Source organism: Sphaerodactylus townsendi, linkage group LG11, assembly GCF_021028975.2.
Source record: "Sphaerodactylus townsendi isolate TG3544 linkage group LG11, MPM_Stown_v2.3, whole genome shotgun sequence".
Lineage (NCBI taxonomy): Eukaryota > Metazoa > Chordata > Lepidosauria > Squamata > Sphaerodactylidae > Sphaerodactylus > Sphaerodactylus townsendi.
The window spans coordinates 58,601,960-58,629,491 of record NC_059435.1 but is presented as its reverse complement, the minus strand read 5'-3'; the positions used below and the strand labels follow the sequence as shown (position 1 = coordinate 58,629,491).

Below are 27,532 nucleotides of genomic sequence, written 5' to 3'. Positions count from 1 at the left end.
GCATAAGTAATACATGTGAGTCAAAGTCTACCACTGAGGGATTTTAAAATGTTGGCAAGTGTACCCTCATATTGCATCGCACTCAAGATGCAATTGCTCCCCTCTACTGTTTTCAAACCAGAGTTTCTTCTCTAACGGAACTAGTTCCCTCAACTCCATAAGCACACAGATTTGGTGTTCTTTTCTCACAGGCCACCTAGATGTCTTTCATAGCTTTTTCATATTCACTAGTGTTTTATGATAGTGCTAAATATTAATTTTTTTAGACAAAAGAATTCCAGAGAGTGCCAGGTCCTGTTTTAAAAACCAATATAACATTTCGGTAAGAAAGAGACGTTAGCTTCAAGCTCCACCTAGTCTTTGTAATCAGGGCATTTTTTAAAAGTTTTTTTTTTTAAGTATGAAAAACAGATTGACTTTATCCTTTTCGCCTTTACTACCAACAGACTCTTCTGAACAACAGTTTCATTTTAAAAACGGGCTGCGCTGTGCCCAGTGTTTTCTTTGGCAGACATAAAAAGGGGGATTTGAGGGCAGAAATAAATTGCTCCAGAGCACCAAAATGGGATTAAGAGATTCAACAGGACTTCATAAAAAAATCAGTTCTACTGAGGCACAGAAATATGTTTTCATTTGTTCCCTTTAAAAGATAAAAGCATGAAAGGAGGCAAGGAACACAGGCAAGCTTCAACGGCGTTTGCTAAGCCTGCATAAAGATTTGCCAAGGCGGGGGGTTAGAAAGAGTAAAAATACACACACGCTCTCGCCTCCCAGAGCTACGTTAAACACTACAACATGAGTGAATTTGCCTATAATGTGCAAATGCCCTTGAAAAATAGTTGAGGCCTATAACTAACAGCGCGGCCTGCCCCTGCCCCACATCTGGGCTAGATTTTCAGTCAATACTGATTCAGTCAATACTGCTCCAAGCTTGAGACAGGATACGTCAGACAGGTCTAGCCGCATTTCTTGGACATTAGACTTGGTTTGTCTCCGAGTGTTTCCACAAATGACTCTAAAAAGACCTCTGAACATCTCTGGCTCTGGGCATGTGTGTGAGTGATGGAAAAGCAAGGTGGGATGCAACAGAAGTCCAGTGGGGTGGGGGGGGGATGTTTAAAAAAACCACAACAGATTGGGCCATACAGGATGTTACATACAGGATGTTAAATTGGGCCACACAGGATGTTACATACAGGATGGGCCATACAGGATGTTAAATGGACAAGCACAATTTCGGCCACTGCCAGATGGTGCTATCCGAGAAACATCTAATTTTGCCTGATAACAGGTGGAGGAGGTGCATCGCCCACCTCCAGGGGTCTGCAACCTGCGGCTCTCCAGATGTTCATGGACTACAAATCCCATCAGGCCCTGCTGGCATTTGTAGTCCATGAACATCTGGAGAGCCGCAGGTTGCAGACTACTGATTAGACGTTTCATTTTGCCCTCTGGCGCTGTATCGGAATGTTGGTATCCATCTGTGGGAATGGGATATGGACCTTTGGCTGCACAGAATCAGACCTGCTTTGTGTGATTGGTTGCTGGCTTAGGAAGCTTTGGTGGGAGTGAGGTGGCCTCGCTCTTTTGCGCATGGAGATTGATCCGTTTAGGGGAGGAGAAGCCTGTGTGCCGGCCCTCCCTAATTGGTGGGGGCCTCCAGAAGAGGCGGGGGGTGCTGGTGGCTCACACCCCCTGGCAGCAAGGGGAGTTCATCCAAAGGACAGTGCCCAGATGGCTCCCACTATCTTGCTGCTCCAAGCATTGGTGTTTCCCCCCATGCATGTATCTGGGGGAAAGTTATTACTGGGGGACAACAGATGTGCTGCCCAGTGCTGGATCCGTCCCCTATGCTGTGCCTCTGCTTCCTTTCGCCACCAAATCAATAAAACAGCTGTGGCCAAATTTTACTCACACAATGGGGGTTTCTGTGTCTCCTCCTGCACCCTCGAACTGCTTCCTCGCCTTCTCGGGCAGCAAAAGCCATTGTACTGCACTGTTACAAAGGAACGCAGTAAAGCAATTCACTGAATACCCATGAACCAATCAACAAATGGTTAAACCTGTCTTAGCAAATCAGCTCTGTTCATAACTGTCAACTGTCAAATGAATTGAGGGGTGTATAAGCATTCTTAGCTACAGTCTGTACAGCTCATTGCCTGCAATCATTTGAAGGTACAAACACTATCACTTGGGAATCCTACGTGTAGAGCCTGGCGTGGATTCAGCTTTCTGCATATCGTTCCACAGAAAACCTTTTCAAGCGCTCATTACAAATGTAAGTAACTGATCCACGCAAACAGCCACATGTGAAATTACTGCACACAATCAACTGAGCACAAGGAGTTAGCCTGCACTGAGATTATAATATAAACAGACAGAGAATATGAGTCTGGTCTGATGTATCATTTTGCACCCCGTACAAGAACTTCTGGAATTATTTATGGGGGTGCACATATGTAAACATTCTGCAGTGGAACACGTCAGCCGGCTCAAGCTTTGCCAAGTTTGAGAATGGTTAGCACCACTGGGTGTTACTGCAGCACTGTTTGTGTTTCCTGCTGCTGGATAAAACTAAACAGTCAGGCTGCCTTACAGCCGAATCCTGAACAGAGTTTCACCTTTCAAAACCCCACAGAACTCCATGGGCTTAGAAGGGTGTAACTCTACTTAGGACTGCACTGTTGGCCTAATAACTTTTTACTGCTATTTCAAGTTAAACATGGAACCTTTCACTAACCATGCTAAAAACTGTACTCATGTTAATTACTTACATATGGGCCAATAATATATTTTTAGCAACCGCTCTAACATGGTTTCCACTATAGAGTGTTGACAGACTGAAATCATGAGAGGAAAAAAAAAACCAAATTAGAAAGGCAGATTTCTCTGTCGGATGAAAGGGAGATAAAAGACAGCACACAATAAATGGAAGACCTCTTCAAACTAAAGTTTAAAATACAATGACATGTTCACTTAGACTTATTTTTTTAAAATCCAGTAATTCAACTCCGCATCTGCCCGAGAAATTATGCAGTTGCCAGTTCTTCATTTCTCTAAATGCATTTCCACGTGGTGCCAAGATGTGTTTTCCCCTAACATATTTCCATATTGATCAGTAATTTCTGTTCCAAGTGAATGGAGCAGAAAAGTAATTGTTGATGTATCGTAAACTTCTGAACTCTGGCGAAAAAAAAGTAGAAAACTTAAAACATACTTAAGTGTAAATACAGCCGGTCTGTCAAGACATTCCTTTTTATAGTTATGCACTTCATTTACACTCCGCCTTTCTCCCCAATGAGCGCTTACATCATTCTCCTCTCCATTTTATCCTCCCAACAACCCTGTGAGGTAGACTAGGCCAGGAGTGTGAGACTGGCCCCAGGCCACCCAGCAGGCTATCATAGCAGAGCGGGGGATTCAAACCTGAGTCTTAACCCAGATCTTTCTTACTTCATAGACCAGTGATGGCGAACCTTTTTGAGACCGAGTGCCCAAACTGCAACCCAAAACCCACTTATTTATCGCCAAGTGCCAACACGGCAATTTAACCTGAATACTGAGGTTTTAGTTTAGAAAAATGGTTGGCTCTGAGACGTGCGTTACTCAGGAGTAAGCTTGGTGGTAGTTGTTGGCTTTGCTTTGAAGCAACCGTGCAACTCATCGAACGCGTGAATAACGACCCTAGGAGGGTTTACTCAGAAGCAAGCCCCATTGCCAGCAACTGAGCTTACTCCCAGGTAAAGGATCACGCTTTAGTTCTTTGCATGAAAATCAGTGGGATTTAACAGCGCTTAACAGGGTTACCTACACTGCTTCCCCAAAACTAGGTCTTAGGTTTAATGCTAATAATCGAGCCCAGCGGCCCAGGCCAGCCTAGATATGGGGGGGGGGGGGAATTACCCCCCACATGATGAACTTTGTTTGTGCGTGCCCACAGAGAGGGCTCTGTGTGCCACCTCTGGCACCCGTGCCATAGGTTCGCCATCACTGTCATAGACCATGAAACTCCAACCATTATGCCACATGAGTTTTCTTGTTTGCTTTATGGACCATGGCACTCTACATCAGGGGTGGCCAACCTATTGTGCTCCAGATGTTCATGGACTAAAATTCCCATATCAAGCTTTCAAAATTAGAGGGACTAGGCAGTATTATGTGTATTATTCAGTTTGTCATTTTAAGAAAGCAGTAAGTCTGAAATTGTTCAAATGTTATTGCACTAGAGTACATAAAATTCATTTAGCAGGTATTCTAATCCACCATTACACTTGGGGGAAATATTAGAACTTGAGCTCTGATAATCAAATATATATACTGTTTTGAAAGAAAATTTTTTGGACTATTATTAAACCACTATTTGCTGCACAGGAAAAAAGCTATTTACAGAAAAATCTCTTTTTCCCTAAGCATGTGTAACCATTTTTCTTTAAGCATTGAGGTTATTATGTTTATACGTTAAGCTTCCTGATGCTCTTGCTAGTGAATTATGCATGTTTCAACAAAAGCACAGCTCAATTGTTCTGGAGATACTAAAGACAAAAACAGAGTATGATCCAACTCACATGCAAAAGGGCAAAGTAGATAAATCTCATCCTTTGGCCAGGAATGAACTATCCTGAAAGGGTATTTCAGGAATTTTGAAGATTTGATCTAAATAGAGAGATTTTAAAACTCTCATATGCAAAAAAAATCCACGTATGAAGGTATTTCAGCATAGCAAATTCTACAAGTACTTGAACTCCTGTTACGAGTCCACATTCCAGCTCTTTACTCTCTTGCAAGATTACATACATTCATTCCTGAACGTCTGTTCACAGCTTTGTTATTAAGAGCATTTGTCATTCCTTTCCTTCTGTCCACCATAGAATGAAGGGCAATTTCATCTTCAGAAAACACTGAAACTGAATGTATCCTCACGTTTCTCCAATGCCATGTGTTCATTCAATGCACCTATAGTTACTCCTTGGGGGAATAGGTACTGGTCTTCGGTGAGCCTTAATTCAAAAGAAATTACTAAACATGATTTACAGCAGCCCACAGAAAGGACAGGAACAATGCTGGATTGTGCAAACGGGCAGAATCTGCTGACATGCTGCATTAACTCTACTTCCTTTGGTGTTTTCCAAAGCATCAGCACTCTATCAGTAGTGGTGGGCTACTACTAACCTACTGTACAGAACCTTTAGGTTGAGGGGAAATGTCATGTTTTTGATGAGTGGAATGGAAGGATACAAGCCACCAATCTTGCTGCCACAGTACTGAAGGTTCCAACTGGAACCACAACAAGCTACCAGGTAAGTTTAATACTTAAAAATATCCACGAAGCACAGTTTCTTCTTCCCTTTGCTTGTTTTGGGAACACTGATTGCACACTGGCCAGGGAACTACAATGAAATTTGCTATGAGGACAAAAGCATCTTCAGTTTCAACAATGCTTAAACCACAGGAGAAGGGAAAGCGCTGACCTCACAAGGGCTCCTGCAAGCTCGAGGACCAGTTTGTGGGGGTGGGGGGGAAAAAGATAGATTTTCCTCCAGCACCATTTTTAATTCCAATCCTGAACATGTACTTTGCAATAAAAAACTGATCCCACCACACCACCAGGGATGCAGGGTCATTTGATCTCTAACAAAATATTTAGCAAGTGTGCTGTATCGAAATAGCAACAAACACCTGAAGCTCGTGCGTCACATGAAGTGTGTTAATATTTATTTACAGAGTTTTTACTTACATTTCTAGTGGTACAACGTTTGTTTAAAAACAGCTATCATGTTTTAACTTCTCAAAATTTTGATCACATTTTCTCACAAGTGTAAAAGGTGAAAAGATTTTTTTTGTAAGCAAAATGCAGCTGTCAACGTTCCTGTGAAAGACTAAAGACTGTACGCAGAGTACAAAAGAGTTGCAATATTATAAAGGTATCTCATCAGGATATCTATTTACAGGAAGCTGCGCCGTAGCTCCTAATGTGCAACAAAACGGCACCCTGTTTGTACTTGCAGTCATCAGTGTCGTCTGTTGCAAGGTCAACGAGGCTCCAGAGGTCGTTCTGAAGCTGTGCCTTACAAAATTCACCTATACATGAAGAGGATGTTAGAAAGCACTGAATACTGTGAAAAAAAAAGATCCATCTATACAAGTTCTCTGAAATAAAGCCCACCGCCAGCTGTTTGCAACAGCAAACCCAAAATACAAGAGAGCACTTTCTTTACACACATCCAGAACACAGATTGTACACATTATTTAAGCTTCAGGACTAACAGCCACAAAGAGAACAGACATCCAATTCAGGTCTGTCATCCATGAATGTGCAACAGTGAATTGCTGAAATCAAAGTAATCAACGCTTAGAAAGAAGCATTCAAAGTCTGATTTACAAGAAGAGTCCCAACAGTCAAGCCCTTATAACCAAAAAGAAAATAAATGCTCCTGTACGTCCAAAGCACACGACATCATAAAAACAATAGTGTGGCTGAATGTAATTATAACTCTCTCAGGGTTAAAACTTCCTTCAGGCAACTATTCACTTGAGTGAGGATTTTAAAACTGAATAACTTTAGAAGCACCCTCCCAAAAGCACAAATCTTTAATTGTGATTAGTTACAAGCGAGAAATGGCTCTTTAAGGCTAAAAAGAGGATGTTTGTGTTGTGCTGTTACGCTGGGAGAAAAGTATTTGCCATGAAATGTGCAAAGCCTACAAAAAATACCCACTTCAGAGATGTGTCTGTAGTAGTGCTATAGGTCAGAGTTAAAGACCAAAGTCGGGCAGAATGCAGCCAAAATGTATTTGAGATGGCTTTCCAAAGTCGTCCCGTGATCATTAAGGTCACTGAATTTGAGTGCATTTGTTCCCGAAAAGGAAACCTATGCCACTTACAAAAGAACCTGAAAGTTTGCAAATTAGGCATGCTTATCATAACAATTCTCAACTGGAAAAGCTGCAGACCACATTTTCCTTTAAAAAAATGTTCACTGCCATGACACAACAAATATGTGCAAACTGCAAGGTCCCTAAAATAGCAGATATGAGTTTTATGTACAAAGGGCATCATTATTCAGTTAAATAAGCCGACAGACGAGTCTTCGGGAGTTTACAACATAGAACAGTAGCTCGAACAGCCACTTCCTTGATACCCTTCTTCATGGTTTGTCAACTTTAGGCCTCTGTTTTGGCTCTCACTTTCCCACAGTCCAGGAGTCTGAATGATTTTCTCAACGAGTTCCTCGAAAGCACACTGCACTCCGTCACAGGTTTTTGCGCTTGCCTCTGGGAGGGAAGAAAGTGGAAATGTTGGACAAGCATCTGTGTGCATTTCCCCGTTTTCTGCTCCACGGAAGGGTTACTGCCTCCCACCATCACATTTGAATGATTAAGTAAAGAGTGGCATTGCTTCTGCATTTACTTAGCATGGTACTCAGACAGCTTAAAAGGGCACTGAAATAACTTTTGGGGAAAAGCTCTTGTATCAAAAAAGGGGAAAAAAGTTTAGATTTCTTTTCGTATAGCTTCCAGATTTGATGAAGTTTACAACCCTTCTACTGTGCTCCATGACTCCTGGATAGATGTCAAACTCGCAGCCCTCCAGATGTTATGGATTACAGTTCCCATCATCCCCTGCCAGCATCATGCTGGCAGGGAATGATGGGAACTGTAGTCAACATCTGGAGGGCCGCAAATTTGACACCTGTGCAATACTATAGAAAGAACTTTATTAGATGTTATACTGATGAGGCGAAGACTCATTTGCCAGACAAACAATAACTCTGATTCAGAAACCTATCTGTCACAGAAGTTCACTACCATGCTGAAGACTGGGGCAGATACAGTTCATTAAAAGCATTAGGCTGACTCCTCGTCTCACAGCAGCCTCCCACAAGTCAATGGGACTGAGAACACCCACTTTTTTAGTGGCTTTAACATTATTGATGGCTAATCATTTTGTTCTGCAAGGAATCTTTAAGGATGCAATCCAGAATTATTGAGCTTCATGTTGAAACCCCCCATTCAGAATACCGTATATACTCGTGTATAAGTCGACCCGCATATAAGTCGAGGCACCTAAAAAAACTGGGAAAACTTATTGACTCGCGTATAAGTCGTGGGTGGGAAATGCAGCAGCTACTGGCAAATATAGATACCAATAAAATTACATTAATTGAGGCATCAGTAGGTTAAATGTTTTTGAATATTTATTTCAAAGAAAAACAGTCAACTAGCTCTGTAAGTGGAAAAGGGAGTCAACAAAAACAATATGGTCTCAACAATAACTTTAAAGATACAAAAACCTTAGCTCAACCAGCAACCAAGCAAAAACACAAGAGTTAAAATCCTTCAAAACTGGATTTTTGGTCAGGGGAGGAATGTTTATGTTAGCAGGTACTCAACATTTCAGGAGTATATCTTTAGGAGACCCTCCCTGATGATACCAGCCAGGTTTGGTGAAGTTTGGTTCAGGGGGTCCAAAGTTATGGACCCCTCAAAAATGTAGCCCCATCTACTATCAGCTCCCCCCTGAAACAATGGGGCACTTCACTTTGGGGATCCATATAACTTGGGACTCCCTAAACCATGACATCACCAAACCTTGGCTGGTATCAGCACAACAGATTATCCTGATGATAGCAAATCCAGGCTTTGGTGAAGTTTGTCTCTAAGGGGTCCAAAAGTTATGGACCCTCAAATGTAGCCCCATCTACTATTGGGGCCCTCCCATTGGAAACAATGGGGTTGGGGGCACCTCTTTGGGGTCCACATAACTTTGGGACCCCTTGAATCCAATCTTTACCAAAATTGGGTGGTATCATCAGGAGAGTCACCTGATGATATCCTGAAATTTTGGTGCCACTAGCCCAGGGGTAGGGAACCTGCGCGGCTCTCCAGATATTCAGGAACTACAATTCCCATCAGCCTCTGTCAGCATGGCCAATTGGCCATGCTGGTAGGAGCTGATGGGAATTGTAGTTCCTGAACATCTGGAGAGCCGCAGGTTCCCTACCCCTGCACTAGCCTAAAAACTGTGCCCCCTGGTGGCCGACAAAGTAAAAACCCTAAAATATTTTTAAAATACAGCTGACTCGTGTATACGTCGATGGGGGCTTTTTCAGCACAAAAAATGAGCTGAAAAACTCGACTTATACACGAGTATATATGGTACATAGTGCCATCAATAAGCAGAGTTATTTAAACAGGAAAAGAACTAATACCTGGTCCAAAAAGACATAGAATTCACTGCAGCAAGTGGATCAAGACTATGCTTTTGAAGACACATCACATTTTCCACAGCCAGTTTAAAAGTCATTGGAGGCTACAGGAAGAAATCCTTAATATATAGGTAGGAAAGAAAGCAGGAAGGACAGATCTCTGGAATAATACTTTTCCCCTACACAGAAGCACCGGAGCACCACACAGAAAGTCCTCAAGTCTTTGCTATTCAGTCATCTCATTTTTTTGTATTAATGTTACTATATAATTATCTGGTGTTAAGCCGGCTCAAGAGCTCTCTAGACAAAACTGTTTATTTCACAAACTCTTATGGCAGTGATGGCAAACCTTTTTGAGACCGAGTGCCCAAATTTCAACCCAAACCCCACTTATTTATCACAAAGTGCCAACCCCCTGCAACTTAACCTGAATGCTGAGGTTTTAATTTAGAAAAAACCGATTGGCTCCTTCTTCCTCCATCCCACCCATTCGAGCAGGGGCTAGCCTGCTCTAGCCTCCAGCAAGTCCCACATGCACTGCTCTGTGCCTCTCTAGCATCTCTGCCTCCTCTGCACCCCCCCCCCTCAGGCAGTAGCCACCCACAGGCACTCAGCCTGCCAGCCGAGTCCTCCCTGCTCACCGCGGTGCGCGTACATTGTGCTCAGTGGCACAGATCAGTCTAGATGTATGTGGGTGTGTGTGTGTGATTTTCTGCCCCCCACATGATGAACTCTGTATGTGCGTGCCCACAGAGAGGGCTCCGAGTGCCACCTCTGGCACCCGTGCCATAGGTTCGCCATCACTGTCTTATGGGAACCTCTGTCGCTGTGTGTGTGCATGTATATCCAAAACTGAGCACTGCATGAAACCCACACAATTACAAATGCATCACTGACAAGGTTATCCAACTGTGCTGCAGTGACTTCCTACTTTGAACCACTAGCATTACAAGAGAAACTCGAGAGTACAACGCTGTCTACAATGTCTACAGTCAAGTAAGTTCACATCAGCCATTGTACAATTCCTCAAGGTTCCAATGTAATCATTCATTTCTCATCAAACTTCCATCTTTGCCAGCAACAAATCCACTTTGTCAAATTCTCATGACTTCTAGGTGAGAAACAGATAACTTACTGAAGCCTAGGATTTGTTATTAGAAGGAGGAAGGGAGTCAATAAATGATAAAAGCAATAACCAAAATATCCTGAAACCAGCACCAGCAGCTGCCAACTTCCTTCTTGAATCTTCCCTAATAGAAGTATGAGAAACAGCAGTGAATTTGTTTCCATTACTACAGACTTATGAACCTGAGTCTCACACACGGAAATTAATGAATGGAAATCCACCAATAACGGATTTCAATTAAACTGATTGGCTATACCACCTCCATTCACTTTAGTGACTGGTGGAAAGTGCTGTCCAGGCGCGGGTGACTCATGGTGACCCTGCAGAGTTTCCACGGCAAGAGACCTTCTTGCCACTGTCCACCTCTGTGCCACGACCCGACTTCCTTGGGAGCTGCACATCCAAATACTAACCAGGGCTGACCCTGCTTAGATTCCAAAATCAGGCTAGCCTAATTTATCCAGGTCAGGGCACTTTAATGGGACCTGTGTGCAAATCCTCTGGCTAATCCTCATCAAAATTAGAGGATACTTTGCAGCATAGATCTTGGCAGAAGACTGAACTCATGGGATGCAGCAATCATACAAGAAAAAAAGAAGAAGAGCTTAGATTTATATCCCCCCTTTCTCTCCTGAAAGGAGACTCAAAGGGACTTACAATCTCCTTTCCCTTGACCCTCACAACAAACACTCTGTGAGGTAGGTGGGGCTGAGGGAGCTCCGAAGAGCTGTCACTAGCCCAAGGTCACCCAGCTGGCGTGTTGGAGCGCACAGGCTAATCTAGAGCTGATGGCTGTGTTTCACCCGCAGACCACATCCAATGAGATTTTAGAAGCTGTTACCACAATGATCACCTTGGATTGGGATGGCAATTAATACGCATAATAAAACACTCTGTTCCAGAGTTGTACTTCGAGAGAATTAGTGTAGTGTGTGTAAAATTTACTTCTCAGCAAATATCCTTTACGTTATGCAACTGTACAATCCCATCTGATATGTGTAGCTGTTAAGAACTACACATACAACAGGGACCCCCACCTCCTGCATCAAACTTGCTAAGATTTTCAACAGCTTACCGATGAACAACATGGAATGTTTCCGTGCAAACTTGAGTCCTTCATTTCTGTCAACTTCCCTGTTTTCCTAGAAGAAGTCACAGGATTATTAGTCAACAAACACAGGTTTACAAGCAACGATAAACCTATTTAGAACCACTTACCTTATCTATTTTATTTCCAACTAACATCTTAACTATATCATTTCTTGTGCAATATGTTTCCAATTCAGTGAGCCAGTTGTCCAGTTTAACAAAAGTGTCTCTTCTCGTGACATCATAAACTGAAACACAAATTCACAACGGTCAGTATTAAGCAATGATGGAGGCATTTCCAACTGCTAACACATTGAGCCTTTCCCCTTCACAGTTTCTGCTTTAACACTCTGTGCTAGTTTCTGTATGACAATTTGTTGTAAAAATCAAGTAGACAACCATGAGCTGAAGTCATGGCATTTTAATATGGCAAAATATCCAGCTAAATCTACTTACTCAACTGTGATGATTTCTTAAACACTATTAAGCCCAACAGCTTCTGCAATTAGTGACAATGGAACTAGGAATCCAATTTAGAAGTTTCTCTAAATCACTAGGTGCTGACTACGAAGAACTAATTATTAAAAATAAGACAGCCACACAAACTTGTAGCACAAACACACACCCTGCTACTGCCTGAAGACAAAGTCCGACAGGTGGCTTAGAAGAGCAAGCCAAACAGTTTCTATCAGCAGATTCCAACTTGGCTACCTCGCTCAGTTTACGAAAACTTCATTACTTGTAACAAGAGTCTCAATGTTTGAAATGCATTAACTGTGGGAGGCAGGTAGACAATGGAAGGGAAAACTGGAGGACCTATCAAAAGGGTGTTCAGTGTAAGGATGTGTTGCTAGTGACCAATATCAAGATCATTCATATCATATTATAACTTTCATACAGATGGGTGGGAAAGCTGAAAAATGATTGATTTGAAATCTGGTGATGGAGAAGAGTTTGACTGATACAGTGGACTGCCCAAAAGACAAAGCAATGGGTTCCAGATCAAATCAAGCCTGAAATCTCCCAAGAAACTAAAATGACTAAATTGAGGCTATCATGAACTTTGGTCATATTATGAGAAGACAGGAATCACTTGAAAAGACAATAATGTTAGGTAAACTTGAAGGCAGCAAGAAAGGAGGAAGACCCAACATGTGATGGACTGAAAGGAAGCACGGCTCCCAGTTAGCGAGATCTGAAGAAGCTGTTAACAATAGGATATTCTGGAGTTTATTAATTCATAGGGTCATCATAGCTCAAATGCAACTTGGTGGCACTTCACAGATACACACACATCCCAAAAGCCCATTTAAAATCAAAATGCACACACTTCTTTGCAAACTACAGCCAATTATAGCCTGCAGAAGTATTTTTCTACACCCAAGCAATCCAAGCAACTCTGGCTACCATTAATGCTGGTAACCAACGTGCTCCTCAATTTATCCAAGAATTCCTGAACATATGAACAGAACTGCCATTGATCCAAGGACATTACTTGCAATGGCCTAAGGGGGCTTCTGAAGGCAGGAATTGGGAGTTAGGATTTACTGAGTCTCCTCTCTGAGTGCAGTCCCCATATTGCACCCATAACTGCTCCCCTGAACCCTGAGAGAAGTGTTTTGAATGAAGGGGAGAGGGAGGTCAATCCAGTTGGCAAATCAAAACAAGCCAGAAAAGTTATCACTTTTGTTTAAGAACATTTCAAATAAGTGGTAACCAAAAACATGCTTACCTAGTATAACACCCTGCGCTCCTCTGTAATAACTTGGTGTTAGTGTTCTAAACCGTTCCTGACCAGCTGTGTCCTAGAGAATTAGAAAACTATAAGTATGACGTGTTCTCTGCTCAGGCATGCAGTATGAAGATGTATCCCAAGATTGGCTGCTTTCTATCCTGAAAGATCTTTTTTCACGTGAAGGACTGTCTACAGGAGAAAGACGTGAGTGTTTCCCAGGCTGGGACAAGCGTCTGGAATGCTTTGCTACATGAAAACAGCGCTGAGGTACAGAAAGTATCTGTGTGGAGACAGCAATCTGCAAACAGAACTTGGACTCTGCACCAGCTCCTCCTGATATAGGTTTCATCAAAGGTACACTTTCTTAATCCTGAGTATTCCTTTTAGAATTAATTGGTGATTCCTCAAAGACTGGCATACAAAACAGATCATCCAGGCATCTGTATTTCTCAATTTCAAACAATATGCTAGCAGATCCCTAATTAGCGAGAGAATATGAATGGCCCAAAGTAATCCAGTGAGCTTTCATGGCATGAGGGGGGAATTTCAGGTCACCTGACACTAGTCTAATACTCTTAAACACTGCACCACACCGGCTCCACTGCTTAAGACAGGCAGATTTCTAACCCTCAATATGAAATTATGTTTTCACTACTCTCAGAACTAAAGAAGGTCACTGGCTTGCAATTATGATTTAATTCATATTTTAAGTTTCTTCCATTGAGAAATCTGAGGCAGCTTATATAAAGATCCTGCTTACCTTTCACATGCTTCCAAACCATAACTTCAGACTAGTTTATACACATATGGAATTGATGCTAGATTCGAGTCCAGGAGCACCTTAGAGACCAACAAGATTTTTTGAGTAAAAGCTTTTGAGAGTCAAAGCCCCTGTGGCGAGCCGCCGCCCGCAGGGGTCTGGACCATCCCTCCTATCCTGCCCGACCCCGGACAGCCCCCCTCATCAGGGAGAGAGACTTTGTTGGTTTCTAAGGTGTTGCTGGATTCGAACCTAGCTGATCTACTGAAGAGCAGCACAGCTACTCTCCAAAAACAGAACTGATGGTACAGCACGTGATGCAGCAACCTTAAAATGCATCAGCTACCTGTCCTTCTTTTGAGTCTCTACCTATCAAATCAGGGGGCGGAGTAGAATTTTTGCAAAAAATAACAAATCACGCCCAAACTCTGGACTTGGCGACAGAGAATTAGAGACAGGGTAACATTTTTTAACTTTTGTATTTTCAGGTTAGCCCTAGCAGCAAGTCTTATCTAAATGCTTAACTGTAGGCTGCTGAAATCTGACACAACAATGTCACCTGCTAGGATCTTCCTTTGATACAGAAAAACTCTGTCAGATATAAACACAGAACTACAGACACTGAACAGTAGTAGTGAACACGCTGCATATTTTAGGTCTAATAGGTCTTACCCAGATTGCCAACTTTGCCTTATTTCCATCAACTGAGATTGTTTTCACTTTGAAGTCAACACCTAGAAAACAAGAGGATTTAGTGCTGTCAGACAAGGTATTATTCAGTTAGAAGGAAAAGAACAAAAAACAGAGGGGAAGAAGGCTGTTTCATATACTGATTAAAAACGCACGCTATTTGCAGACTACTTTGTTCTTTCTATTCCCTTATTCTGGAACAAAGATTTGGGCAATGGAAAACATCCAGCTTTTTCACAGCTTTCAGAACAGCCAGAAGTTTGTAGAGATTTGTTTTTCCCAGCCATCAAGTCACAGCTGACTGATGGCAAACTGGCTTTCAAGACAAGAGGTGTTCAGAGGTATTTTGCCACTGCCTTCCTCTGCATCATGACTCTGGTATTCCTTGGCCAACTCCCATCCAAATACAAGTGAGAGCTGACCCTATTTAGTTTCTGAGATTTGACAAGATTGGGATAGCCTGAGGCTATGCAGGTCAAGGCATACTGCCTGGAAAATACCAGCAAAATTGCTCAGGCTACCATTAGATTTAGACTTAACAGCTAGTTCATACAAGACACTTACCGATGAATATGAATTACTGCAGAGAGATCTATATGTAATATAATTCTTACACACATGTCACTTCCATGTAGGAACTGGTAAATTCTGCATGTGCTATGAAGTTTTATTCCACTGGCGGGGAAACATTATTTCTAAGGAACATATATAGAAACCACGGTTCTTTAGCTGTTTTTTAAAAAACACATTAACCACTAAGCCACAAGTCTGTATTGAGATGACTGTTTTCTCCAGCAATCGATCTCTGACATGTACTCAGCCCACACAATGAAGAGAAGATCAAAGTTTATTATTTCCAGGTATCAAGTAAAAATCTTATATCGCAGCCCAAAATCATCTGATGTTACCTTTTAAGATATGAGGTTGCCATAAGTTGACTGTGACTTGATGACACTTTACGTACACATTTAAAATCAGTCTAACTACTCCTGAAACCACTCTTATTTAATTAAGAATCACAATAATATTAAAAAACCTAGCATATGTTAATGAAAACAGAAATTTTTAAAAATGCCATTTCTTATCCCACATATCTTAAAAGATTTCACAGATACTTATCAAAGTGTTTGCATAAAAAGATAAGATAGCCTTACTGCAATCCCAGACAGAGAGAATTAGGGACATTAGATTGTTTCTTACCTCACATAGACCTAATTAGATGAATTTCACATTATTAAACTATCTAATGTTTTCCTCTGAAGGCAAGATGGACGACACAGAATGATACTTTCACAAATAATACTTGTTTCAAACAGTGTTTTGCTTGTTCTGGTGATTCTAAGAATTAGACTGGGAATAAAGCCCATAACTTATCCTTCTCAAGATTGGGGCAATGAAAACAACACTGAAACCATAAAGAAAAGAACATTTTATGGATGTGAAAACTAAAAAGTAACTCTCAGCCATAGTTTGTTCAAGATTCTATATGGTTAAATTCACATGTGTTTGATCATGTGTTATACAGGTGACAAAATAGGCAGGTGTGTATTTGTCAGACTTACTACATTTAGTGCTACTTACTTTCCTACTCAAGAGAGAATATTCTCCCATTTCAGAATGAGTGAAATGACGTAAGACAGAGCTTCAGCCACTCAGAATGTTCAGCAATCCATTTCTCTAATGGGACGATTAGAACATTTGGGGGGGCACTGAAAAAACTCCCATTAAACCCTTCCCCCATTTTTGGAATAGGTGAACTGTTCTAAGATTGCATGGGATGAAGGTTTGCAGCTCTTTCTTGCTGTAATATTGGGTGTATTTAAAATTTTGTTTGTAGAAGACTGACAGCCCAATCCAGATTGGGGTTGGGCAGAATAGCCATAGGATGGTGGTGGCGAATTGGCCATGCTGGCAGGGGCTGATGGGAATTGTAGTCCATGAACATCTGGAGTGCCATAGGTTCGCCACCACGGCCATAGGAAGTGGCACAAGCAACTGGTTGCAAACCCTTGGTGGAAGCTGACTAATGTCGGCTCTGCCTTCCCTCACAGCATCCATTCTGGATGCCTGTACAGCTCCACTGAGCCAGGACTTCCAGCTTTTGCAGCAGTGGGGCTGAGGGTGCCTGCCTGCATACCTGGCCCTCCAATGGCAAATTTGCCCCTTGAACCAGTAAGGCTCACAACAGCGCAAGGCTGCACCAGTTCCATAGATAGGTCCTCCCTCCACCAGACTGGGCTGCCCACCTTTTAATTCCATAAGAATGCCAGGCAACACAGTTGTATATGTTAAGTTACAAATGATATGTTCTGTATCTGCATCACACTAAAGATTCAAACACTTGAAAACTGGATGAAGTGGAGAGGTGATATTGTATGACTTTTAGGGAACAATGCCTTAATGCTAAGAACCACTGTTTTAGACAGAAATGGCATGCCCTCCATACAGAAATGAGAATGCCTACCAGCTTTCGTACCAGCTTAGCTTACACACTTTAACCGAACCTGCTATTCTTCCAGTATTATACGACATAGGTGTCAATCCCTTATGTTGACTAAGATGCCAGGGAGGGAAATCCTTCTCCTCACAAACTTTAAATGCTGCAGACTCATATGTCTCTGCTTCCTTTTTTGTCCTTTGGTCTATTTGTTTCTGTTACAGCTGAACTGCACAATTCAAATCTTAACATAACTTCTCCTGGACAAACCAGAGTGCTATATTTAGACATGATCTTTGTACACCCTTGTGACATGTGCAATACAAGAAAAGATACCATTACATTTTTGTACAGTCCTCTTCAAAAAGCACTAAGCTAGGAAAAACATTCCCTTCACAAGTCAGTGCTAATAAATGTAAGAGCTTTGCCTAACTCTAAGATGATCAGAGCCCAAGCAGTTTTTTATTCCTATTTTAATTGAATATGATATACTGTTAAATAAGCTGCCATTTACAACAAAAATGTTGTCTTAGGTCTCAATTCTTTTAAACTAATACCACTTAATAGCAAGAAAGTAAGCATGTCTTAGACCTGCTCTCAAAATTGAGCAGTCCCCCTGTCTTAAGAGTTTCCATTTCCCCCCAACGGCATCCCTCCTTTCCCCACTGCTGCTTGGCCACTTGCCAGACATCCTTCCTTTTGAAATGAGAAGCCACAAATGGAAGCCTGTGTCTCTTCACAAAATCGAAAACACAACAAGAGCCACATCAGCTACATTTCACAAATGTTTTCCTTACATTTACTTTTACTGCCTGGGCTTAGCCTACCAAGTCATGAGCTGGGGGACAGTTAGTTCTACAGGACCACAACTCAAAAAGCCCTAACATTAGTTCTGACCAGTCTTGCTAATTTGTGCAATTTCTAGCTGAGGACAAGCTGAACAGAAGGGGGCTGGACAAGCTTTCATAGGTGTTTATATAGACAGAAAACCAATCAGTGTTACATGACATCTGAACTTCCGATATTCAGTTCAAAATTGGCTACTACTGTCTATCAGCACAAATCCATATCCTAATATCCTTTGCATTGGACAACAAATTGAAAAGTAGGTCTATTCCGTACCTGAAGTATGATGATGGGCAACAAAAGGCATAATTAAAGAGTCCTTACATAGAATCATAGATTTGGAAGATACCACCAAGGGCCATCAAGTCCAACCCCCTGCAATGCAGGAGCACACAATCAAAGCGCTCCCTGTCAGATGGCCATCCAGCCTCTCTTTAAAAGCCGCTGAAGGAGACTCCACCACACTCTGAGGTAGTGCGTTCCACTGTTGAACAAGCTCTTTGATCTCAGCCACTGATCAGAGCATTTTCTGGCAGGCCTAAAGTGGCAATCGGCATTACTCTGGGCAAGAAAGAAAAGGCCCCAAGATACAATCTTCACAAAAAGGTTAAGAAACCTATCGTATTTCAGGACTCAAGAATCCTCTATTTCAATTTTTAAGGATCTTAGCCTTGATTGTGTCCCAGGGCTCCAGTTTTCTCTGCCCAAGCATATACTTTCTGCTGCAAGGACTCCGCTTTTACTGGACAATAAATTAATTCAGAATCACAAACAGACATTCTAAATTCAATTCCAGTATCAAGCACAACACAACTTACCAATCGTTGCTGCAAGTTCTGGATCAAATGTATCATCTGTGAATCGTAATAGAAGGCTGCACCAAAGGGAAAACGGAAGGAGAGAAGGAAGAAAAAAGAACGCTCCATTAAATCTATACCAGAAATGGACCCAGAGTACCAATATATTTATATACTGCGTTACATGGGCATAAATTATCACACTGCAATCAACCTTTATGGCTTTTAGTAACACCTGTTGCTGCTATTCCTTCAGAATTAACTTGTACTTTGCCAGGAATTTGACCAATGTACCATTCACAGTGCAAAGCAGAATTCAAGCATCTCAGAAATTATGCATAAGGAAATCTTAACTGACATACAAACAGTAAAAGTGACCCATCCAGGTTAAACTTCTATGAGAAAGCCTATTAAAATCTTCAAGAAAAATTATTATTCAGGAATTAAGGTTTATTTTTACAATTAAAACACTTAAGACTGTACATAAATAGCAAGCCTGCCAGAATATGCTGCCTCTTCACAGAAACCACTCAAGGTGGCTTACAACCCAAGACAACAAACAATCCAAATAAAATTTACTCAGTCACCAAAAAGTATTTAATTCAGCAGTCATAAAACAACCAGTAAAAGAGTGATGAGAAAAATATACACCACCAAAAAGCAAGCCAAAGAGAGCACAAAGCTAGGGGAATGCAGGTCAAAATCCATAACAATAGACAGTCAATTAAAAAGTGGTATGAAACTCAATTAAAAGCTTCTTGGGCAGAATATTTTGACCTGGTGCCTGACAAACCTTGGTTAAGGGAAGACATTTCAAAGACAAAGTGCTGCCACTTATAATAAAAATGTTGTCTTAGCCTTAAAAAGCAACCAATTGTTTAAATTTTTATCTTTTAACAAAATAAACACTAACAAATTCATCTCTTGTGAAGTGGTTCCAGGCACTACTACTTTTTGCATGCTCCATCTTCTAATTATGCTGCATAACAAACAAAAGGCCACCCTGCACTGGAGAATGAGAGGGTTTACTTCTCTATTAGACTTGTTCTCCAGTTTTCCTTCAGGGAACTAACTCTTCCTCCTGATGACTGACATTTCCACTGGGCAGGAAGTTCTCCAAAGGTTCAGGGACCACCTGCTAGACTAGAGGTTGTCAACCCACCCCTTAGCTAATTCAACCTACGTACTTGTATCAATACCAAGCTGAACATCCACGCCTCCAGAGCACTTTTGTGTTAATAGCAATATGTAAATGAAAAACAAAACCATACTGGTTAATCAATTAGTGTTTCACTTCCCTGAGAAAGTTTTTTCTCTTTGACCCCTGCCTCACCTCGAAGGGCAAGAGAGCAGGGTTTGGGATGAAGCGGAAGCAGGATAATTCAGGAGGGGGCCCTTCATCTCCCCCAATCCCAAACTGCTTAAAGCCCCAATACATTGAACTGTGCCCAGAAACAAACAGGCAGTCAGGCTACATCTTTCTTCACAGCAGTGCTATGTTTTCTGTATGCAACCCCAACAGCAACTTCACCATTATGTACCATTTGATTTACTTAGGCCAGGGGTCGGGAACCCGCGGCTCGCGAGCCGCAAGCGGCTCCTTCCTGCTTGGAGTGCGGCTCCCGGCATGGCTGCCCCTTCCTGGGGCCTCGCAAGCTCCAGCTGGCTAGCGAGGCTTGTCTCGGCTCCTCCCCTCCTCTCCTCTGTGCCGAAAGAATGCTTGTTTGGGGGCGGCCAGGAGGCCCCGCCCCGGACTTAGTGGCTCCACCGTGCTGCCCTGCGAGGAAACGCCGGCCAAAGCACACACGTTGGCCACGGCTGTGGCAGGAGCAAAGCAGCTTAGCAGGGGGCGGGGTGAGTGGCGATCACGCCGCCGCGCGTCGCCTCCCCGGCCCTGGCCCCAGTGAGAGCAGAGCAGCTTAACCGGGGGCGGGGAGAGCTGGCGATCGTGCTGCAGCCGGCTGGCCGTGGCACCGTCACAAGACAGGGGGGTGAGGAAAAAGGTAGCCTCAGAGGCCTTTGGGAGGCTATGTAAGGCGGGGTGGTGCAGGGGTCTGGGGAGAGGGAAGGAGCCGGGACCTGGGGAGGTTGCGAGGAACGGGAAGGGAGGCAGAAGAGGATAAGAGAGAGGGGAAGGAAGCTGTGAAAGAGACAGAGAAAGCGGTTGAAAGGGGCAGAGGGAAGGCAGAGGAGAAGACAGAGAAGAGCCGCGCAGGGAAGGGAGCTGAGAAAGCGGCTGAAGGGTGGAAGGCAGAGACAGAGCAAAAGACAGGAGAGCCGCGCAGGGAAGGAAGAGGAGAAAGTGGCCGAGAGGGAAAAGGCAGAGCAGAAGGCAGGAGAGAACGAAGACAGGAGAGAGCTGCGGGCTGAGAGTGGGAGGAAGTCACCAGCAACCTGTGGCCAATGCCGCACGCTGCCCACCAGCTCCCTCTCCCCAGCTAGACTCCAGCAAGGCAGGCAAGCTTGCACGGAGGGGCTGCCCAGCCGTGACCCTTGGAGTTCTCCGTCTCCTCCTCATTGTTGCCGTCTTCGTTGCTTTTAGCATGGCATTTTCATTTCAAAAGAATGTGTATTGTGAAAAACCAACTGATTACTTAGGGGAGCTTATTGTTGTAACGTTCCAGAGCGTCTAATTTAGTCTCTCTTATCTATGGTTTCAGTTTCGTTTCTTTCTCCTCCTAACTTGCTGTTTACAGCTCTCCGTACTCTATCCAACTATTTCCACTTTTCTCTGTGCTCTTCTCTTAAAGTGCTCCTATCAGAGCTCCTTGTGAGCAATACCATAAAGGGGTGTCTAATTTAAAGTTTTATTGAGGTAAGGAAATTCTTTAAGTCGTTTATAGCCCTGCTATATTTTATCTCCTCTCAAAAAGCAAAGTAAACGTCTTGCTGGTTTTCCCCCAGTTTTAACCGTTGCAATTATTGCCTCTTCCTTAACTATAATAGTCCTAAAACAATAGACAGAAGAATTTAACTCCTTGCATCTAAAGGCATTTATAAGTTTGTTTGTGCTGGGTTTAAATGTGTTTGGTTTGGCCGCTTCTAAGGGAATGGCTGGTTCCCTTCACTTTGCTCCGCTCCGTTGCTGTCTGGGTGGGGTCTTTCTCACTCATTTTGAAGCCTTGAAAAAGTCCGCTCACCCAGTTCCTATGTTGTCAGTGAAGTTGGGGTGCTCTTTCCTACTCACTGGCAAAGCGAGCCTGTTGAAAGACTGCAGAAAAAGATGGGAAAGTATTGCAGAGCATGGGCATGCTAACAGGAAGCATGATGTGCCTCAAAAGAGACGTAAACCATATCATACTTGAGCATAATTTATCTGCTGTAAATACCACCTCCCTGTTTCTGTTTTTGCAATCACTATTGATTAAAATCATTATCCTGGATGTTAGAGCACATTCACACCATCTCTTAGTAAGAAGTATTTAAATATATTTACAGTAATGCTTTGTTCAAAAGATCTGTATGGTAAAAGATCTTCAAGCCAGAGCTGCAATCAAGCAAAGAACATTTGATTTCAATGGCTTATAAGCATTTTAAACTCTGTGCTGGATTTTTTAAATCTGATTTTTTAAAATGCATTTTAAAAAGTACCCCGCAAGGCTACATTCTTGTGTACTCTTTCATGTGAATACATTTCAACTAAATTCAGGGGGGTTATTTCCAAGTGCACTGGTTTAAACTGTAGTGTAGAACCTTCAGCTCCACGGCAGGAAAGAACTGAGGAAAGGACTGATGTGTTGTGCAGTTGAATCCCCTCCATTTTCACTTCCAAGTAAGTTCTGCTGTATTGTGAGGCTTACTCCTAGGTAAGCATGCAAAGAAGTGCAGCCTTTATTCCATAGGTTTACCAGACTCTCCTTCATTTGATGGCTGAGGAGATGCTTTCCTATACCGCAGCAGCAGCAGCATCTAATTAGGTCACCTGATTGGTCTTGCATTCCTAGTTTATACCCTGTAATCACCCACAATATGTTTATTTCTCAGATGCATTGTTTCATTTCATCTCCTGGGAAAACCTACCGATGCCTCAATTAATGTAATTTTATTGGTACCGGTATCTATTTTTATTTTTGAAATTTACCAGTCGCTGCTGCATTTCCCATCCTCGACTTATACGCGAGTCAATAAGTTTTCCCAGTTTTTTGTGGTAAAATTAGGTGCCTCGACTTATATGCGGGTCGATTTATCTGCGAGTATATATGGTATTTATTTCATAGTTATAAAATATATTTATTTTGCATGAACTCAGTGCACAAAAACCATGGGGAGGATGGATTTCATAAGCAACACACTATAATTGGTTAAAAAACCCAATATATACAGTGTTATTTTCATTTTAAATGTCAAGAAGTATTTGCGGCTCCAAGTGTTTTCTTTTCCGTGGAAAAGTGGTCCAAATGGCTCTTTGAGTGTAAAAGGTTCCTGACCCCTGACTTAGGCCTACTTAAACATGAAGCTCTTATAGTGCTGCTGGAAAACACTCAACCTACAGAAGAGGCAATTTAAAAGTTAAAAAGAACTAATTGAGTCATTAAGAGATATAATTCAGTTTGCTAATTAATTCCTATATGCCATGGGGTTTTTTTCTTTTGCAGATTTTGGGGAGGGGGGAGAGTTACTAGGGTGTTCACATAAATTAGCAACATTTTCCCACTATCCCTTCCCATCTAATTCCATACCATCTGACCCAGTCAACAATCTGAATTCACTGTACAGCCAGGATAAATTTAACTTGTTTCCCTAATCATTACAAGCATTACAGTTGCTTAATTTGGCAACTAAAAATGAGGGTACTCTCCCTGCATTGGTTGATTACAGGTAAACAATATGCAGCTGTAAGAATGTGCGGCTTCCCAAGGTCACATGCTAAAGAGATGACCTCATCTGAAAGATGTCATCAAACCTGTCAGCACTAAATTCTTGCAACATCTTACAGATCAAGCATGCTGCAGTACAAAGGGAAAAGTACAAACACACCACAAATGTGTGTGTGTGTGTGGGGGGGGTGTTTAACACCAGGTATACAAATTCAGAATAGGAAATGTAACATGCTAAAATTCCTGTTCAGTGTTTTAGTAATTACATGTGGTGCTGCTCCAAAAAGATTCCAAAATACTAGGTCAGATGAGACACACTTGGCATTTATGTAAACAAGCGACTTAGTTGCATCTACCAAATAAATTGGATGAGAGTGTTTTTAAATCATGCAAAAAAAATCTCCCCATATAGAGCACTTCACTACATATTTTACTTTACAGTCCAACATATATCCAAGCACTTGTGTCCATATTATACATAACATGCTGATAATCACTGTGATGCACTGCTGAGAATGTTAGGAGACCCAAGTTCAAGTCTCCACTCGACCGTGAAGCTCACTGGCTGACTTCAAGCCAGTCTAGTTTCAGCCTAACTTACCACACAGGATTGTTACAAGGATAGAATGTGTGCATGAGGAAACTAACAGATGCTGTCCAGGAGGATGAAAATTAAATACGAAATATCGTGAGAATTGATGTTCAATATACCCCAGACAAAACTATCCACAATGGCAAATTGTTTAATTTCCTTAGGAAACCAGTCCACTACTCAGCAGTAGTGCTAAGATGATTATGTGGCACCAAGCTACTTATTTATGAGGGAATGTCAAATGACTGGGCTTGCAGCAGAAAATAGGGCAATATTTCTCTTTTCCAATTGTTCCCAAGCTAGAGGAGTTACAAAAAAGGTAAACAAGATAGCTGGGCTGGAATTTTAATTGCCCAGACTCATCTTACCACAGATATTAGCAAAACCCTGCAACTCCTCTCATATAAGACATAATTAATAGTGAATTACAAGCCAGAAGCAATTACAAGTTCACAGTAAGGAGCAAAAACCTGGATGTAGTTGCCGAAAGGTCTCCTGTAATACAGAGAAGTAGCTAGAAAGAGTGCGTCAATGCAAAATAAATACTAAAGATGCATGAAATGGCTGTACAAAATAAATTGTTCCGCCGGGCCTTTTCTGCTGGGCCAGCAAAGAACCCCTTTTTTTTTAATATCATCCCATGGCCTTCGTCTGGGTGCGGCATGAATGTCTGCTCCTTTATTTTCTTGGGTTTTAAACCATCTTGTTGGTAACTGGTTTTAATGTTTATATCTTTTATACTGCTTTTATATTATTGTATTGCTTTACTATATGTTTATATGTAAGCCGCCTGGAGTCCCTTTGGGAGATTGGTGGGGTAGAAATGTAAGATATAAATAAATAAAATATTGACCATTGTAAGCTCCATTGAACAGTGAAGCACAATGCTCAGCCTATCAGGCGGGGCCAGTGCCAGTCTAAATCCACAGACAGGCTGAGCGATCTTGGCCCTCTCCCTGAGTCACCTCACAGGGCTATTGTGTGACTTAGACGGAAGCAGGAAGAGCCCCAAATGCTGCCCTGAGGTTCTCGTTGCAAGGGCAGAATAACGCAATGTGAGGCTGACTCCCGACAAAGGAGGGCGCGCCCCACCCAGGGGTGACATCAGGGGCCGGGTCCCCAAAACAGAGGGCGGGGCTTCCAGACAAGTTCTGGGGCCTCCCCCTCCCCCCCCGCGGCACCCAATCCCGACGTCAGAGAAGCTGCGAGGCGACCCCCCCCCCCCGTTCCCTCAGAAAGGGGAAAGGGGAGACCCTCCCCACTCCGGTCAAGACGGGACAGCCGGACGAGGCCTGCCCGGAGAGAAGGCCAGGAGACAGGAAGAGGCCACGGTCTACGAGGCCCACCTGGACTTGCCGACGCCGCTCTCGCCGATGATGAGTATCTTCAGCGTAGTCAAAATGTCCTCGTCCATGTCGGCGGCCCCCAACTCACCCGACCCGCAGCGGAACCTCCTCACTCCTCACGCAGGCTGCCACGTCTTCTGCGCATGCGTCCCTTGTCCGTTCGCTTCCGCTCCAGCCGCCACAACGCGCATGCGCCCTTCGACTGCTGAGCATCGCTGCACTTTCCCAGGTGGTCTGCGGTCACCTGGACCCGGCTTTGCTAGTGCGTCCGGCTCTTTTGCCTGCTGTAGGTCAAAACTGCAATCCCGGGGAGGAGAAAATCCCAGTGTTGAGCTGATCGGGGTTTTCTGCTGACTAATCTCTAGGACTGCTTTGCCCGTGTAAAAAAATCTTGAAATACATTCAGGGCAGCCAGCCAGAATAATTTCAGGAGTTATTCAACAATGTAAAGCCGCAAAAAAGAGCATTGCTCTAAAAGGCAGTCAGGTATATTGCGGCACGATAAGGGGCTCAGTTTGCGGCTCAGTTTGCAGCATTGTGGTGGGGGGCTGTTATACTGTGGTGCAACTGACTTCAGTGGGTTTAGAGTGGTATAGTTCCAACGTCTGCAACAAAACTACCCTTCTAGAATCAGATATTGGAAACGGTTATAAATTTTCCTCAATTCGTTTTGCTTGGGCAGGGAGGGAGGCTGTGCATGCTAGAGCACACAACGTTCAGCCATTTGTAACCATTGAGAATTTTTGAAAGAGAGTGCTGTGACCGAACAGTATGGCTTTTTAATATTTAATTCCTTGAGGCTTTGTGTTCCATACCTGCAGACATTGAGATCTCCAAGTAAACTGTCCTCAGAATAGTTGGAGCTGCTGCTTGTCTCATGAAAGCAGAAAAGATTTATTTAAAGGGGAGTGTAAAAACATGAGGAGCCCAGTGGTACAGAGTGGTAAACTGCAGTACTGTAGTCAAAGCTCTGCTCATAACCTAAGTCAGTCCCAACAGAAGTCGAGTTCAGGTAGCCAAATCAAGCCTGTCATCCTTCTGGTTGGTAAAATGAGTATCCAGCTTGCTGGGGGTAAAATGTAGATGATGGGGAAAGGCAATGGCAAACCACACAGTAAACACAGTCTACCTAGGAAATGTCGTGATGTAACGTCACCCCAAGGATCAGGAATGACCTGGTGCTTACATAGGGGACTACTATACTATTGCCTGTAAAATGCACTAATATGGAGACCGATATGTTTAGAAAGTTAGCAGCAGAGTTGACACATTTACTTGTTTCCAGTTTCCATCTTTATGTTTTTCCATCTTTATGTTTCTCTTTCTGTCCTGTATGTTGGAATAGGCAGAGGCATAGAATCTGGATCATGCTTATACTTTCTGCAGGCCAATATAAGTGACATTTCATGACGTGGAGTAACAGTTTCAACACATTAAAGTACGTGGACACACCTCCCAAAAAACCACCCTTAAGCAAATGGAATAGCACCTCTTCCAGTTCCAGATTTAATCCTCAGCGTTGCAACAGAGTCCTCTTGGCTGTCTTGATAGTCTTGTTCAATCCCCGGGACTCTTGCATTGCAACATGTGTCGAAAACCCAAGGCTTTCTGTTGTTTCATTTGTTGACAGGCCTAATGAATGGCATCTGATATGCAGGCCAAAAGTCAGCCAGAGGTAACGAAATGGGGAAAGAGCCATCATTGCATGGGCCTTAACTTTTGCACACATCAAAACAGGCCCCTCCAGAATCACTCCTGAGAAGGGAATTGCCCAATTTGACTTGAAGACTCTCAGTGAATCAATAACAGCATAAATACGTGACCATTGCTGCGTGAAGCAATGCCTGCTACTTCCAGAAATTTTCCTCTTCTAAACAAAATGCCTGCCCAAGATTCACCAGCGCATTGGGACAACCAGCAATTCTTTGGAAGAGGTTAAGGCTAAGTGAAGAAAGCAGAGGGGTATGCTTTGTTTAAATATGCACTAATAGCAGACTGTGGTGTTGAGGTACGTTGCAGAATAACGATGATAAATCCCATAATGGCAGCAATCCGAACAGCTGGTTGATGTGGGAATCAAGGCTGGTGATCC

The 27,532-nt window shown here is 42.8% G+C and overlaps 1 protein-coding gene across 1 annotated transcript; it reads right to left on the bottom strand.

The window, feature by feature from the left end:
• Nucleotides 1-5,690: 5,690 nt before the first annotated feature.
• Nucleotides 5,691-25,599, bottom strand: RAB18 (RAB18, member RAS oncogene family). The gene is made up of 7 exons (XM_048511363.1): nucleotides 25,441-25,599; nucleotides 18,707-18,762; nucleotides 14,588-14,649; nucleotides 13,153-13,225; nucleotides 11,550-11,668; nucleotides 11,407-11,473; nucleotides 5,691-7,271 (listed from the first exon to the last, which is right to left on the bottom strand). The coding sequence occupies exons 1-7, from the start codon at nucleotides 25,506-25,508 to the stop codon at nucleotides 7,096-7,098; spliced, it is 621 nt and encodes a 206-aa protein (XP_048367320.1). The 5' UTR covers nucleotides 25,509-25,599; the 3' UTR covers nucleotides 5,691-7,095.
• Nucleotides 25,600-27,532: the final 1,933 nt, after the last annotated feature.